Source organism: Diaporthe citri (assembly GCF_014595645.1).
Source record: "Diaporthe citri strain NFHF-8-4 chromosome Unknown scaffold_2, whole genome shotgun sequence".
Taxonomy (NCBI): Eukaryota; Fungi; Ascomycota; class Sordariomycetes; order Diaporthales; family Diaporthaceae; genus Diaporthe; species Diaporthe citri.
In genome coordinates, this window is record NW_025064847.1 from 5,743,306 (window position 1) to 5,758,612 (window position 15,307).

The 15,307-nt window shown below is 56.2% G+C and overlaps 5 protein-coding genes across 5 annotated transcripts; 2 read left to right on the top strand and 3 right to left on the bottom strand.

Annotated features, from left to right (window-relative positions):
* Positions 1-215: 215 nt before the first annotated feature.
* On the top strand, positions 216-518 carry INS49_007124 (uncharacterized protein; the record flags this gene model as incomplete). Its single annotated transcript, XM_043167889.1, has 1 exon — positions 216-518. One exon carries the CDS (start codon positions 216-218, stop codon positions 516-518), a length of 303 nt encoding a protein of 100 aa, XP_043029033.1.
* A 776-nt stretch (positions 519-1,294) lies between these two features.
* Positions 1,295-2,899, bottom strand: INS49_007125 (uncharacterized protein; the record flags this gene model as incomplete). Its single annotated transcript, XM_043167890.1, has 2 exons — positions 1,295-2,458; positions 2,531-2,899. The coding sequence occupies 2 exons, from the start codon at positions 2,897-2,899 to the stop codon at positions 1,295-1,297; spliced, it is 1,533 nt and encodes a 510-aa protein (XP_043029034.1).
* A 3,989-nt stretch (positions 2,900-6,888) lies between these two features.
* INS49_007126 (uncharacterized protein) lies at positions 6,889-9,023 on the bottom strand (the record flags this gene model as incomplete). Its single annotated transcript, XM_043167891.1, has 2 exons — positions 6,889-8,797; positions 8,872-9,023. The coding sequence occupies 2 exons, from the start codon at positions 9,021-9,023 to the stop codon at positions 6,889-6,891; spliced, it is 2,061 nt and encodes a 686-aa protein (XP_043029035.1).
* A 931-nt stretch (positions 9,024-9,954) lies between these two features.
* INS49_007127 (uncharacterized protein) lies at positions 9,955-10,770 on the top strand (the record flags this gene model as incomplete). Its single annotated transcript, XM_043167892.1, has 3 exons — positions 9,955-10,042; positions 10,230-10,348; positions 10,417-10,770. 3 exons carry the CDS (start codon positions 9,955-9,957, stop codon positions 10,768-10,770), a joined length of 561 nt encoding a protein of 186 aa, XP_043029036.1.
* Positions 10,771-11,095: 325 nt separating this feature from the next.
* On the bottom strand, positions 11,096-12,939 carry INS49_007128 (uncharacterized protein; the record flags this gene model as incomplete). The annotated part of the gene is made up of 3 exons (XM_043167893.1): positions 11,096-11,650; positions 11,717-12,636; positions 12,699-12,939. 3 exons carry the CDS (start codon positions 12,937-12,939, stop codon positions 11,096-11,098), a joined length of 1,716 nt encoding a protein of 571 aa, XP_043029037.1.
* Between the last annotated feature and the right edge of the window lie 2,368 nt (positions 12,940-15,307).

A 15,307-nucleotide genomic window follows, 5' to 3' on the forward strand; every position in this document is an offset into this window, starting at 1 on the left:
AATCCAGTAGTCTGGGAAAGGAAATCAAGCACCATGTGTTTAAAAGGGTTGTGACTCTCCTTTCTCGGCCATTGTCATTTCCCGGTCATCAACAATCGTGCTAGATCATCAACCTTTCTCAGAACTTTTGAAAGACAGAAAACTACGTCTAATGACCGCACTGCCTCGCTGATATACTCAACTTTACGTGGCTAGCCCTCAATCTCTTGTTCACCATGGTCGCCCGCCTCTTCACAACAGTCTTGGCCCTCGCCGCCGCAGTCGCCGACGCAGGCTCGGTCAGTGTCTACTACAGCAGTGGCTGCACCGGCCAAGTCAACTCGTACTTCACTGGATCCACCCCGGTCTACTGCAACACGCAGACGGGCTCCTCGATCGGCTATACACTGGACTCGGCCTGTAGCCTCATCTTCTACACCGACAGGACTTGCAGCAATGTCCAGAGGAGGGTTGCCTCCGCTGCCAGGGGGTGTCAGAACTTTGCGGGGACGGGAGGTTCCTGGAAATTCGTCTGCTAGTTGGCCTTCTTGCAGGGGACACGACTAAGCCGGGAGGACCGGACTCAACGAACATACAGTCATCCCCAATTGCCGAATTAGGGCACTGAACAGATTGGGCGAGGGGTTTAGATAAGAGGTGAGCAAGTGTTCAACACACTGTGCTGCAATGGAGTGGTCTTCCATCGGGTAGTCTTGGGTGTTTTGATGAGGCAGCACAAAGCAGCCTTCGGTGACAACTTTCAAAGTTGACTTTTATAGTTGCTCCATTATGAAAATATTTTTGATAATTTCAATTCTTTTTCCATTACACCATTTTGGCCTCAACATGTCAGTCTTTTATGAATCGGCTAGACTAGAAGGTAAGTATCAACCTCGTAGACATCCTCGATCATGAAGGCGGGGTGAAGGGCTCCAGATTCTACTTAGAACTCAACCATAATGGCGTAGATCAACTAATGATTCGTGCCAGGATATGCGAATAACGTGGCCTGCCCAATCACTGAGGAACGTGTTGATTCCTGTGCACCTCATCAAACACAGACTTCAACCCTTACATATACAATAGAAAATTTACATTTTTTGCACTGAACGGGGTAAAGGTTACAGTTCGACATCGGAATTTATGTGCATCTATAATTCCACCATGCAGAATTCTGAATCCATAGGAGATACCTAGGTATTTATCTTTCAAGGTTCCAGGGTGTCATTCACGTATAGCCGTATCTGACAATGTCGTATTGACCGGAGACTGTAGAAGCAATTACTTCTAGAGCTGGTCGAGGTTCCTATAGACTTTACGCGGATTCCTCTCTATGAGGAGGCTTTTCCGCATCGACCGAAGCTTCCACTTCCCTACTGGAATATTTCTCAAAGCCGCGATCAGCAACATCAGGATGTCGCCGATCCCACCACAACATCCCCAGCTGCACACAAATCGAAGCTGCCGTGAACGCCGTGACGAGCGGGAAGCCCACCGGATACCTCGGCGAGTCGGCCACCCGCCACGCCCGCAACGGGATGGTCGCATGGCCGACATACACGATCGTCACCGTGATAGCCACAATGATAGACCGCGCCTCTGGCTCCTTTCGCAGAATCTCGCCCATCCACGCCATCAGACTCGGCGCGCCGGCGTTAGTCGCATACGTGAGGAAGTAGAAGGTCAGGATGGCCGTGCTGTTAGGGGGCCAGGCGCACAGCACGATCAGGCAAACGCCCAGGGCGCACGCGGACCCGATGCTGATCTGCCAGCGCCAGTGCTTCCAGTCCGAGAGGGAGTTGAAGATGAGGTTCGTGACGATCTGCAGCGCGTAGCCGCCGAGCGGGATGACGTTGACGTGGTAGGTGTCGTAGCCGAGGCTCTCGAGGTAAAGCACAAAGTACGAGTTGGCGCGGTGCGACCAGGCCGTGAGGGCGAAGGCGAGGAGGAAGAAGTACGTGATCGGGTGGACGATTATGTGCCGCAGCTTCTTATTCAGCACCGAGGCCGGTATGCGCACTGTGGTGTTGATGCCGGACTCGCCCATGCGCAGCTGGGCCAGGCGTTTCTCCGCTGGGGTGAGCCAGATGGCTCGGGTGTTGGCTGGGGAATCAGGGATCGTCAAGAAGCCGAGCAAGCCCTGGCCGACGGTGATGGCGCCGGCAATAATGAAGAGCCATTGCCATCCTGCCAAGCCATGGACACCATTCATATTAGTATACAGAGTGGCCTGCAGTGCGCCGAGGAACATGGCTCCAGCGACGTCGGAGACATTGAAAAATGCGAGGCGGAGCGCGAGCTCCGTCGGAGTATACCAGTTGAAGATGAGGGACACCACACTCGGCCAAAAAGCGGACGAGAAGAGGCCCAGGAAGAAACGGAGACCGTATACCGTCTGGGCGTTGGGAGCCTTGTATGTGAAGAGGACGAGGAGGCCCCAGGTGATTTCGCACAACGGGAGGAATATCGATGGCCGGAACTTGTGCATTCTCAGTTAGTCCTCATCCAAGAGACGCCCTAAATCCCGGCGGAACGGCACGCATGCACTTACCCTGGTCTGGATCAACTGCCCAGGGACAAGGCCAAGCGCATAGCCGATCGAGAAAAATGTGGTGAACATGACAAGCTCGTTCCCGTAGAGTCCAAGAGACTCCCGCATCCCGGAGACGTAGGCTTGGGTTGTTGCTGACTGGTCCATCTCTTTCATGAGGCCGGCCACGAACATCCAGAGCAGCAGGAGGCAGTCCAACTTGAATATGAGCACATTTCTGCGGTTCCTGAAGTACGGGATGACTTTGGCAATGTACTTGACTGCACCCTCATTCGGTGCTCCTTGCTCCAGGTCGGACAAGGGCGGAACGGAGCCATTTGGTCCTGTGCCCATCTCGGAGACGTCAACTCCTGTATTTTGGGCGCCCATGATGACTGTTTGACAGGTCGTGTGAGGAGAAACAGGGACGTGTAGGGACAAGATCAGCCCGATTCATGTCCTGTGTAGCCATAAGCAAGTTATTATATACGACCGACCCCCATCGCGGATACAACTTCCTATTGTCAGCTTGAAAGGCCGGCATCTTTTATGTCGTTGAAATCCTTAGTTGATCTTGGCACCCCACAAAATCCAGACCAAACTGGAATGGAGCCCCAGTTATGTCTAAGTTGGCGACGAATCTTGCATGTGAGGACTGATAATTCGAAGATTGCGTGACAGAGTCGCAGAACAGCGACATCTCTTGGCAGGAACAGTGGACGCTCACAGGGACCTAGGCACGCGAACCTCCGGTTGAATAATCGCATCGAAACGGCAACTGATGTATTTTCAAAAGCCGTAAATGTGTCGATGAGAATGCAAAATTATCAGTCCACCCAGCTGCCCGGCATTGTCTTCGACGGTGGGTTCACTCCCGGATGCGTTTTCCTCCATTTCTTGGCTTGACGCCGTGCAAAGCGTTTGCTCTTGATTTCAACTGCACGATTGTATGTCACCCGGCACCATGGTCGGTCCAACTTGTTGTCGTCCACTCCCTCGATACAGTCGATTGGAGATAGTAAAAACGGGAACCATTGGTTCCACAGGAAGTTATCCTCTTCCATCCAGTACTTGAAGTCGTCAGGGCCCGAGGGAAAGAACCAGTGATTATCTGCGTAGTCTTCCATACCGTCAGAGCCAAGATTGTGGAACTCTTCCAATACCTCAACGATTTTGCTTTCCGTAACTAGTTCCCATCGCCAGGAAAGCATCGTTAGATCCTCAAAATCAAGCATGACCATTTTCCTTGGCCTCTCAAGCCGGTAATAATGTGCTAGTCCGGACTTTCCGATGAGGGTGATCTCAGCCTCAATATAGCTATGGAGGTCAACTCCACAAGCTTTGAGCGTTTCCAACCAATGATACGCTCTTGCATCAGCTTCAAAAGGATGAATCGCTGATTCCAGAAGCACCACATACGCTGAACTGTAGCCTGGATAAAATGGCTGGTGTATATCGACACCATGTTCGATTAGGCAGCGAAGAACTGGCAACCAGCTGGACAAACTGTCGTATGGCCCCGCAGGAAGGGAGATGATGAAAATCATCCGCCTCCAGGCGTAGGAGAGGATATCGGCATGATAATTCCCGGAAGACTTCAGAAATACCTTCAAGTATCGACTGAAGTATTCTGGGCCAAATGCACTATCCAGAAGATACTTAATATCCTTTACCCGCATATCGTGCGGTCTCACAGATAGCAGTGTTTCTGTAACTTCGCAAGCCTTGCCAGAAAGGTCATCCCTCCTCCAAAACCAGCAATGGGGAGTCTCACTGCGACAATGATTATTAGTATCATAAAACTTTAGTCCGTAAGAGTGAACATTGGGCGTACTCTTCCTCAATTTTCTGGCGAAAGTCATGTTGCAGTAGATATTTGCATCCTTCTGCCCATCTCGAGGCTACTGCCAGCTAGGTGTAGTTAGCATCCATGGAGCGCGAACCAAATAGGCCACCGCATAATACGTACAAAAAACAGACTGTATTCCTGATCATGTAACCGGTATATGCTGTATACTGATAGCTCTCGGCGCGAGACCAGTTCATGGAGCTCTTGTGGGTCAGCTCTAGTCCCCATGAGGTTCCAGATCCGCGATCCCAGAACTGAGTCCTGTGGAATGATATGGGTCACATTGAGTGCATATGATGGAGTCCCCATGCCACCATAGTAGTGCAAGCTGAGCTGGGTTGAAGTAAATGGCAGTCGAAAGGTGATGCATCCTTTTCTATATCTCATGTGGTTGGCATTGTCGTTCTCATCCCCGGTCAAACCATCAGTGATAGTCCAGGTGATGTAACCCAGGTATCGAAAAGTGCGACACTGCTGATTTGTAGGTCGCCGAATTAATCGAGCCACATTTGACTGCCAACATGAAGAGTTTACCAGCCTCGTGTTCGAAGTTCTCTCTGATTCACGCGCTTCATTCGTCAGTTGAATCCCATTGCTGGAAGGTGAAGTTGGCTGTAGCGGAATTGATGCCATTGTCCTAAAGCAGGAAATTAGACTTTTGTGTTTGTGTCAGCTTCTGGCATTTAAACCCACCACATATCCACCTGTATCACAAACTGTAGGAGCAAAATAACATGGTCGATTTCCTGGACCAGGGAGCTGATTTTGTCTTTGCGAAGCACAAGTCGGAGACGAGAGACAGTGTCGAACTTGGACCGTGGCGTCCGGGCCAGTGTTTCGCTCGAAGTCACGGTCGAAAGGATTTGCTCGAGTTGCTGTATCCTGTCTAGACACTGGGCTAAAGCTTTCGACATACTATCCAAGGAAACCGGCGATGAGTGGTCTAGCAGGTTCTGTCTCCGTTCGAGGTGAAAGCCAATGAGCTGACATGTGGTTTCCAACATCACCAGCCTTTCAACAAGGTCTCTGGCTTCTTTAGGAGCTGATTTTACCTCTTCCACGGCTTTCTTTACTTTTCCGGCCGTCTTGGCCAACTGAAGTGCGAAGGCTACGATCCCGACGATTCCAGAAGTCACTGACAGAGGATCCATGTTCTTGGACAGGGTAGGTTCTAGGGGAGAAGGAGGCGTGAGTACATTGGTCCTTGAGTGCCTTGGTCTCAGTTGAGTACAGCCGGGGCCAGTAAAGTATCTTAGCTGTTTGGCGTGCAGCCTCCCAGTGCGGATCAAAGGAGATGTGTGCTGATCGTAAGTCAGGTGGTCCCACGGTGAGCGTCGATGGAATGTGGAAAAGGGAGTGTTGGAATTTGTCAAACGAACAACGCAGAACCTCTTAGATGGTAGGTTGCAAAGAATCAAAACAAGAATGAGAGGCAGCCCACTTGATGCATTGCATTAGGAGCAGCCTGGCAGAGTCTCACAAGACACGTCAGCACACCATCTTGGTCGAACTCAAGCGAACAATATTGAGTGAATGGGGGTGTGCTCGATGATCATAGACTAGGGAAAGGCAGCTGCAGCTATGCAGGATAGCCTGCAGGGCGGGTGAAGTAGTCGCATGTGCCTACACCTGCACGACAGATGTGGTTGAGCACCGATCAATCGGTCAGCTTTTCAGTAAATGCATCTCCAAGATCCTTTTCAATTTCCAACACCTTTGAATTAGACGTCCGTGAATATTCAGATGATTTTCTTGATTCGAGCAGGTCGAGTGGTGGATTGCCTTTCGAGATGCGCCGAAGGGAATACACAACCGTCAACGCGGCAGAACCGAGGACCTTGAAGGAAACACGGCAGGCCTCAATGGGAGGCGGGGACGGTGGCGGTGCTGATGCGTAAACTCATATTCGAGCAAGAACGTCCTCAACTACGCCATTTGCTGCTGTCCTGCAGACAATGGGAAAGAGCTGGCTGGGGTAGTGCAGCATTCGCCAGGCTGACAGAGGAGCCCAACCAGCTGCATCATCAGAGCCTGATGCCGTCTCACGGCACCGCGTTTCTCAGAGTGAGGCGTGCTGTCGATCTTGTCGGTATGTCAAGCCTGGACTCCATTAGGAAACCATTTTGTCACTGACTTCAAAACCCAGCGACTTTGTAAACCAATCCATTCAGTTTGCGTGCTACGTAGGGTATTCGCTCTCCAGCTCCATCCATCTCAGGGCCCACCGCTGACCCAAACAGACCGAGCCCAACACGACACGACAAGGGGGGGAATTAAAGCAAGCGTTCCAAGCAAGCAAGTAACAACAAGGCACAACACAAGGCAGATTTTGTCCTCCGAAAACCAGTGTAGATAGCAGAATGGGGTATATCAGCGCCGTACGAGGGCTGCCCAAGCGGGGCAAAGTAATTAGCCCCTTCAACCAGTGTGTACTGTACCACCCACGAAAAAAGCACAAAGCCCACCACCGCACCGGACCACACCATAATGACCAAGACGAGCGCATGTGCGCAACACAGCCTCCCCCAAGTTAACGAGTAGACCCAGGCGTCCCGGGCAGCGGCCTAGGCCCCCCGATCTGCCTGCGCCCGGCCCCGATGCCCTGGGTGCCGCGGTTGAGGTTGTCGCCGCCCGTGTAGCCCGCGAACTGGCTGACGTCCCACCTGCCGCCGACGCCGCCGCCGATGCCCTCGACGCCGTCGCCCGACCGCGGCGCCTTGGCCGTCTGCTTCTGCGACTCCTCCCACTCGCGCTGCCGCTGCCGCTCCAGCTCCATCTCGCGCTCCAGCAGCGACTTGGACGCCAGGCCCCCGGCCTTGGTGGCCCGCTGCGCCTGTGCGCGCCGCCGGTCCTCGGCGTCGCGCTCCTCCGTGGCACCGAGCTCACGCGAGTACGTCAGCTGCTGCGCCGGCGCGTTGGGCGGCAGCGGGTTGGAGGCGAGGTACCGGTCGGTGCGGTTCATCTGTGGCGAGGGCGTCGTAACGGGGGACGAGTAGGCCTTTGGGTCTGGTAGCGGCCGGGAGCCGGCGGTGTTGGCGCGGGACCTGGTGCCGCCTGACCTGGCCGACTCGCCAGTGCGGTGTGTCTTGACCATTGCTGCTGGCGGTGGCGTCGCTGCCAGTGTGGGGTCGGGGAGTGGTCGTGATTGTTGTCGTGGCGGGGGTGCAGGTCGCTGTGCCAGTGGGGAACCCGGCAGGGTGTATTCGTTCCGTGCCGGCGACAGGGCCGCGCGCTCGTCGCCATGTGCCCACGAATCCTGCCGGCTTGGCTCCCCGGATGCTGGGCGGGGCCGGCTGCGAGAGCGTGCCCTGGACTTAGCATCGCCGCTCTTGAGTCGTAGCCTATCCTGGCGTTCGCGCTCATACTGAGCCTCTCGTTCGCGCGCGAGCTCCAGCTCCTTCTCGAGCTCCTTGATTCGGCTGCTGTAGACCTCCTCGCCACCACCGGCCTGCTCGGCCTGGTATTGGCTGAGGAACTGGCCGTGTAGACGAGAGTCGCCCGACTTCCTCCTGGCCTTGGCTCGCTCCTGGGCCAGGCGCTTCTCGGCTTCTTCCTCGTCCTTGCGGCGCTTCTCCTCCGTGATCTTCCACTGTCGCTCTTCCTCTTCCCAGCGGCGCTTCTCCTCGGCCGCCCTGCGTTGTTCCGCCTCACGCTGGCGCCTGGTTTCCTCTTCCCACCGCCGCGCCTCTTCTTGCTTCGCGCGCTCCTCCTCAGCCTCGAGCTCTGCCTGGCGCCGCGCCTCTTCTTCTTCACGCTGCTTTTGCTCTTCAGCCTCCTTAGCCTTTCGCCGTTTCTCCTTCTCCGCCAAGCTAGGCACGGACGGACCAGCGCTAGTGATCTGCCGACGTCCACCAAAGGAAATTCCGAGGTTGGCCTGGCTCGCGCCGCCCATGTATCCGTACTGCGCGATATTCCATGCGGGCGAGGTCGCACCCTCGTTGGCCTTGCTGCTCCAGCTCGACACGGAGGGCGACTTAGGCCCATTCGCTGTTGGGCTCTTGGCAGGAGACCAGCGCCCAGACGTAGAGTCCCCAGTCTTGGACGCGATCAGCGGCGGTCGGCTGCCGTAGGCAGAGGATGCATTGCTGGAGTTTGACATGCCGCGCGGCCGCGCTCCTGGAGTAGGTGTTGGTGATAATGTCCCTCCCGCACCCGTCCTCTGCGGGCTCAGTCCTGCGGCACGGGGCCCGATGGCTGTAGGGAAGGAAGCCGGATTTGCCTTGTTCGCTGCCCGACTGAAGGCGCCGATACATTGTAGTACTTGTGCAGGATCCTTCGCCTCGTACAGGTCGACCGTGAGGAACACGTCGTGTTCTTGCAGGTTGAGCGGAGGGCCTTTGCAGGCGCGGAGGAAATGGGAGATGTTCTCCATTTGGACGAAGGGCATTGCGGAGGCCTTGAACTTGACGCCTGGGGGAGGCAGGACGAGGTTGACGAGTCTGTAATATCACCAGTTTGTTAGTCCGCTGGGGGGCCACGAGAGGTTTCTTGCGTGTCGTCTGTGGGAACCTACTTGCAAAGAGCGACGCCATCCTTCAGCGACTCAAGCAGGTCGCCCGACAGGCGCTGGCCGAGTATGCCCTCGATCCACTCGCGCGCCTCATTCGCAGCGGCCGGGGTGAACTTCTCCAGTCGGAGTCGCTTCAAGTCTCGATCCAAGGACATGGTGATGCGCGGGTGGTTGTCTGCCGTGGGATCCGATTCCGAGTTGCGCCGCGGCAGTCCTGGGACTCGGAGTTGCTTCTTCTTGTCGTTCACTCCACAGGAAACAGGAATCGATGTGTGAGTGGCGGTTGGCGTCGGGCGGTTCACGCAGGCTTACGTCAGTGAAGGCGACTTGACGTCTGGCACGTCTATTGGCCGCGGGGAGTTGTTTCGGAGGATGGAGAGTCGGATGCACGACGGGAGCTGAAGTGCCAGGAGTGCTGCAGGAGTACTGGACTGTTAGCCAGGGTTGATTCTTCTGCTTTTGAAGACGGATCTGATGGCGAGAAGGCGGTTGTAGCCACGCGATACGGGAGAGAGCGAGATTACTCTGTGGATATGGAAATTGCGAGCAATCCATGGGAGATGATACAGCATTAATCCAGATTTCCTAGTGCCAACCAGGCACAATGCAGTGCAGGATATTTGGTAGTGGACCGTACTATAGGCCCCAATAGTGCCGGTGTATGTACAGCACAGCATAATCATGGAGTTCGAGGAGGGGCAGCGCGCAGCCGTGGTTTCCCCCCCTCCGGCGACCCCCTTCCCTGCCACCTGCAGGCGTGCAGCGTGCAACAACAAGTCGCAAGCCGGTTTGGGTCCAGTGGTCCAGGGATGCACGCCCACGGGCGGATGGCTGGTCGGTGCCCGACAAGGCGGCGGAACAGGGAAGGACCCACCACACAGGGGTCTTATTGGCGCCGCTGGTACTTGACGCGGGCGGCGCGTTGCAGGCATGTCACTGACAGCCGGCAGGCCCATGACGCATCATCATCAAGCAGCGCCCATCGACAAAAACAACAAATGAATATTTTCGCAGTTTGCGCCCATACGTTACCACCCTGCCGCCCTGCCACACTGCCTCGGCACTCCACACCCGATCGCAGGTGCCATGTCCTCGAAACAGATCTCACCTCTGTTGCAAACATGGTATAAGTGGAAGGCCTTGCGCCTGCCATGGCGCAAACGCTTCCTTGCTGGTGAGTGAGACTGACCCCACCAGACTCACCTCAGAGCTCGACTCATCTCAAGCCAAGCCCCAAGCCAACCAACCGCCCAGCCCATCAGGCTGCAGTGTTTTTGACATGCCATGACTGCCTGATTCCTCATCCTCACCCCGAGTATTCAAGTAATCACGTAACTAACCTTCCCCACCCAAATCCACAGGCCTGGACCTCCAGGGGAACACATACTGGGAGTTCCGCGACGTGCGCGGCGACCCCTCCGACCCGCGCACGCGCTGGCGCCGCATCGTGCAGTACCCGCGCGACACGCACTACAGCGAGGTCAAGGTCCCGCCCCAGTGGCACCAGTGGCTGCGGCGCGCGACGCGCCGCCCTCTATCCCCGAGCAGCACGCCGAGGTCCGCCGCCAGCACCAGATGAGGCTGCTCGCCGCCGAGGCCGACGCCCGCTGGGCCGCGAAGCCGAGCCTGCTTGAGCACGACGGCGGGGCGGCGGGGCAGGTCGGCGCGGGCCAGCCTGTGCCTGCTTTGGGGAGCCGCCGGGTAGCGAGGGGAGGAGCAGAGAAGGAGAGTGCTTTGCCTGAGGAGGGGACGCGGAGGGATGCGGTCGCGTCTGGGTCGGAGCAACAGGCTGCTGCGGCGAAGGATGCTCAGAAGAAGGACCCATGGGCACAGAGCAGACGTGGCGGGCCGAGTGAGGACTGGCAGCCGCAAGCTTGGTCACCTCCAGCTTCAAAACGATAGAAAAGTGGTGGCGTGTAATATCAATGTAAAAGACATCTCCATGATCTGATTGATGGTGGCCATTGTACCTTTTGGTCGTCGTTATTCTCGTCACTTCTAAGTTGTTTTGAAACACCACAACTCCGACTATGACAAGTATTTTGCCTCTACCAAAGGCCACCTTGAACGCCAAGCTGCTGTCGGTGCAGTCTCCCAAGTGTGACAACCCGTGACAAAGACCCGTTACTCCCTAGCTGCCTTGCAAAATCAAATGCCCGGCCCCAAACCTTGGCATCAACACAATAAGCTCTAGAAATGATCGGTAGCGAGATGCGCTGCCCGAACTCTACGTCTCCGGTTCCTGTTCATACTCCATCTTCAACATATCAGCCCACGCCAGGAGCCTCTTCCCGGAGGCCAGCAGCATCTCACGCGCAGCCAGCTCGCCGTCGCTCTTCATGCGGCCGCCCTTCCTGGGCGCGGCCTTGTCGTTGCGCGCGGTAACGCCCTTCTCCACGGCGCGCTGCAAGCCCGGCGACCACGAGCAGAAGTCGAGGCGCAGCATGGACTCGAGGGCCAGCGAGATCTTGGCGTTGTTCTCGGCCGTGCGGTAGGCGAAGGGCAGGTAGCACCGCTCCAGGATGCGCGCCGAGATGTCCTCGCGCTCGTCCACCTCGGCGTCGACGTCGCCGGGCCGAGGCGCCGTGCCGGGGAGCAGGTACGGCATCAGGCAGCGGATGATGGCCACCAGGCTGCCCTGCGCGAGCGGCGTGTCGTGCTGCGACAGGAACTTGGCAAACGCCGCCACAGGCAGCTGCGCGATCCGCTCTGTGGACTTCTCGTAGAGGTCTGGCAGGCTGATCATGCACTTCCCGGGCATGTCGTACGCGGCCTCGGATAACTACATTCACTGTCAGTGAGAAAGGCGAGGGATGGGGAAGGGGCTCTTGTTCTGTGGGCCACGTACGAGGGTAAAAAGACGGAGTCGAAGTGGGATGGTCTCCAACAATGAGGTACCCGTCCACAATGCTGTGTCGTTCTTGACGTCCATTGCCAGCATTCGGAGATGCTCTGGAGTTGATGGCTCCGAGCCTCCGGTGGACGAGTCGTCATCGTAGTCGCCGAACTTGTCGTTCTCCAGGTCGACCCGATCGCGTTTCCTTTTCTTGCTGCTCTTGGATGCAACCTTGTTCTCTCGCGTGAACACCTCCTTGAAGATGGCTTGTGATGATGTGTTGCCGTCCGCAAACAGGGCGCTGATTATTGGCTTCAGGGGGCTGACGCGGCTGTTCTTTGGCATGATGTACGACACCAATAGTGACTCCTGGAGCAGTTGATACTCGTACGACTCCTGGGACCCCTCGCGCTCGACATCAAGACGTTTCCTCTCCTCATAGTCCGCCTCCAGCACGTCCACCATGTATTCGAGCCACGGCTGCCACCACCGCCATCGGTGAGGGTGCTGTGCGCTGCAGTTGAAGGCCCAGCCGAGCACCTTCCAGAAGTCCTGGCCCCGCGCCCAAACGCTGCCCTTGTTCGCCGTCTTGCCGCGTACGTGGTCCTCGTCGCTGTCCATGCCACTCAGCCCGGAGTTCTCGGAGCTGTGCCGCCGCCGGCCTGTTTCGCCGCGGAAGAGGAAGGCGTCGCGTAGGTTGGCGTTCACGGGGCCGACGGTGGCCAGGACGGTGCGCAGGTACGACATGGCCAAGGACGACACGTCATGGGGGGCCGAGTCTGCCAGCTTGGAGGTGTGCTTGGGGTGGATCGCAAGGGTGGCCAGCACCGCCATCTGGGCCGGGGGCGCGACGCAGCCTGGTTTGGTGGGCGCATGGGCGGGCGGGATGCCGTCGCAGAGCAGGCTGCTCAACAGGTTCAGGGCGGCAATGTCTTCACGTCTTGCTTAGCACGCATCGTCACAACGGGGCCCAGACTTTATTGGCTAAGCTCACAGTATTGCTCCTCGAGGTGGATATGGCAGCGCAGCCTGAGCTCACGCGGCAGGCCGAGGGCATCGCGATAGACAGCCTTGTGGTGGCGCAGGTCATCCCTGGAGTCGCCGGCCGGACTGCTAGGCTCGGTCACGCTGGCGCTACCGGACGTGCCCTCGCTCGCCGTGAGGTAATTGGACCCATTTGGAGGTGGTGTCGGCGTCCGCGTCAATTCGGAGAGGGTGGAGGTGGTTGTGGCCATGCTTACATCGTCCAGGCCAGACGAAGGTTCCGTGCAGGACGCGGGCCGCGAGTTGTGGAATCGCGTCGAGGCAGCGCGGTTGCATCAAGCTGCTCCCAGACGGCGGGACCGTAGTGGCCGTGACTAACACGTCAACACGTGAGCTGCTGTGCATTGATGTTAGTGCAGAGGCATGTGCAGCCAGCCTGCCAGCTTGCTCTAGACGCCGGGGTGGGCAAGAGTTCCTAACAGCTCTTGGGAGTTTACATGCAAAGATGCGGACAATTTAGAGTACACACAAGTTGCGGTATTTTGGAATGAAGAATGATCAGTATCATGAGTACATGCAACCAACTCGAACCCAGACTGACGGCTGCTGCTCTTGGTCATCATCTTGATGCTGCATGGTCTCTTCTGTTGAGCTCCTCATGCTCTTGTGGGAACAGGCCCCTGTACAATCCAATTCAGTTGGCCATGCAGGTTCAACGGTCCGATACAGCTTGCCCCTGAACTGAACTTGACTACGGACATGCATCCTACCTGCTTCTACACACCCAGTCGGTGTTGTCTACATCCAGAGTAGAGGTATGGAGGCAGGCTCTCGGTACCGGCAGCCTTCTCACTCGTCACAAAATGGCAATCCGGTGACTCGTCCGCCTTTTTCTTGCTTTCTGCTTCATGATCGATCTACGTGTTCCATGGTCGGACTGGCATTGATCTTGGCTGGCTTGATAATAAGCACACATCGTCAAAAACGTTCCGTCTTTCTTCCACGACGTCTACACTGAATCCTGCCACAGCCAGCGGATATGTCCAAGGGATGGAAGCAGTCCGTTGTGCCATGTGCCAGGGGTCGGTAGGTGTAGGTACCAGGCTAGAGGGCCCGGGGGGCCAGCTCAACACCCGGTGTCTTGAGGACTGTTCCTGTTCCGGGTTCTCCAACTTCGTTCCTGCCAACCCCGGAACTACTCAACCCTGGGACTGTACCGTTGAACAGCCCTCTCGGCTAAACCTCTGGTCTACTTGGACGACAACTGTTCCCTCCTCACCACTCACTCTCACCGCGCCCCCCACACAACCTTCCACTCTCCCTCCCCGGGTGTACGAGTTCATGTAATCACCAAGGTGCTGGCATCGTCCTCCTTGCCTGCTTGAGCATAACACTCGGCTTAGACTTTGGTCTGGCCCTGACTTTTGCGTCCAGACAGGATGCTAAATCCAAGGCATCTGACCTGCGAGCCACGACTCGGTGGCTCAGATCTCACCAATCTCTAGATGTGTGGCTGATGGGTGGTCGTGATACAGCAGTCAGCTCTTGCCTGCTTGGTGGCACGGGACCGTCACCCACAACAGTCCACCCAAGCCACCCGGGCAAGCCTGTATGTCCTAACATCAGCCATGGCAAGAGAAAGGCTCAGTTTCGAGACACAGAGTTGTTGTTCAGACCTCAAGATGCCTGTGTATCTCTTCAACTCAAGTTTGAAGTGTTTAGCCGAAAAGATGGCTCATCAGAGGAGGTTACGGTTCGATCTGGAGGTATCATCATAGTCTAAGTTATCCATGTGCCGAGCTTTGACTTGAACATCTTAACTCACATCTTTACAGATCCACACCATCGCCTTTCGGCTGACACAGTGATCAGTGTGACAAAAGTCATGGAAGAGCAGCGTGCTTAAACGGCAGCACTCGGCTGTCCTCATGAAAGAGGTCCACACTACGTCGGTAATGGGCCTGTGGCACACACTGGCTGGGTACTGATGGATGTGTCTTGTTATTCCATCCAAGCATCCGCCTTCGGCTTACCCTCGGCCTGGCTGTTTCTACATCAGTGTCAGCATGGAAACTGTCCAACAAGTAGCTCCAGACGGACGTCGACAACTCCTACACTTGGGATGGGCTGCTCACCGGTAATGACGGCCGCTTTCGACCCGGTGGCTTCCATGTCTTGCTGTCCTGTTGGAATTTGATGCGCAAATTCGAGACGAGAGCCCATAAAAACCATGGAAATTTAGACCAGAACACACCGTCCATGCCGCCGGCCATTGTCAGGCAGGAACTGTCCACTGTTGTGTGGCACCAACTGTCGAGGCTCAAGACAAAGGCGAGGTCCCATTGATCCTATCTCGGGACTTCTTTACATACTGAAGGAAGCCCTTTGAGATCTCACCACTGGAGTGTTTCAAACATCAGTCTTACCTTGGCCATGTGTCTCCGAGTTAGATACAAAGGTCTCCCGCATCTCCAGCATGAAAGCCTCTGGATTCGGGATTTTCCTTCCTTCTCATGTGCGATGGTACCTATGGGGGACACCAGATACCAATTCGGCCTCGTCCTGGAGGATGATGCTCTAAGCAGCCCCTTGGAAGCAAGCCGAAGTGGATGCGTCTGG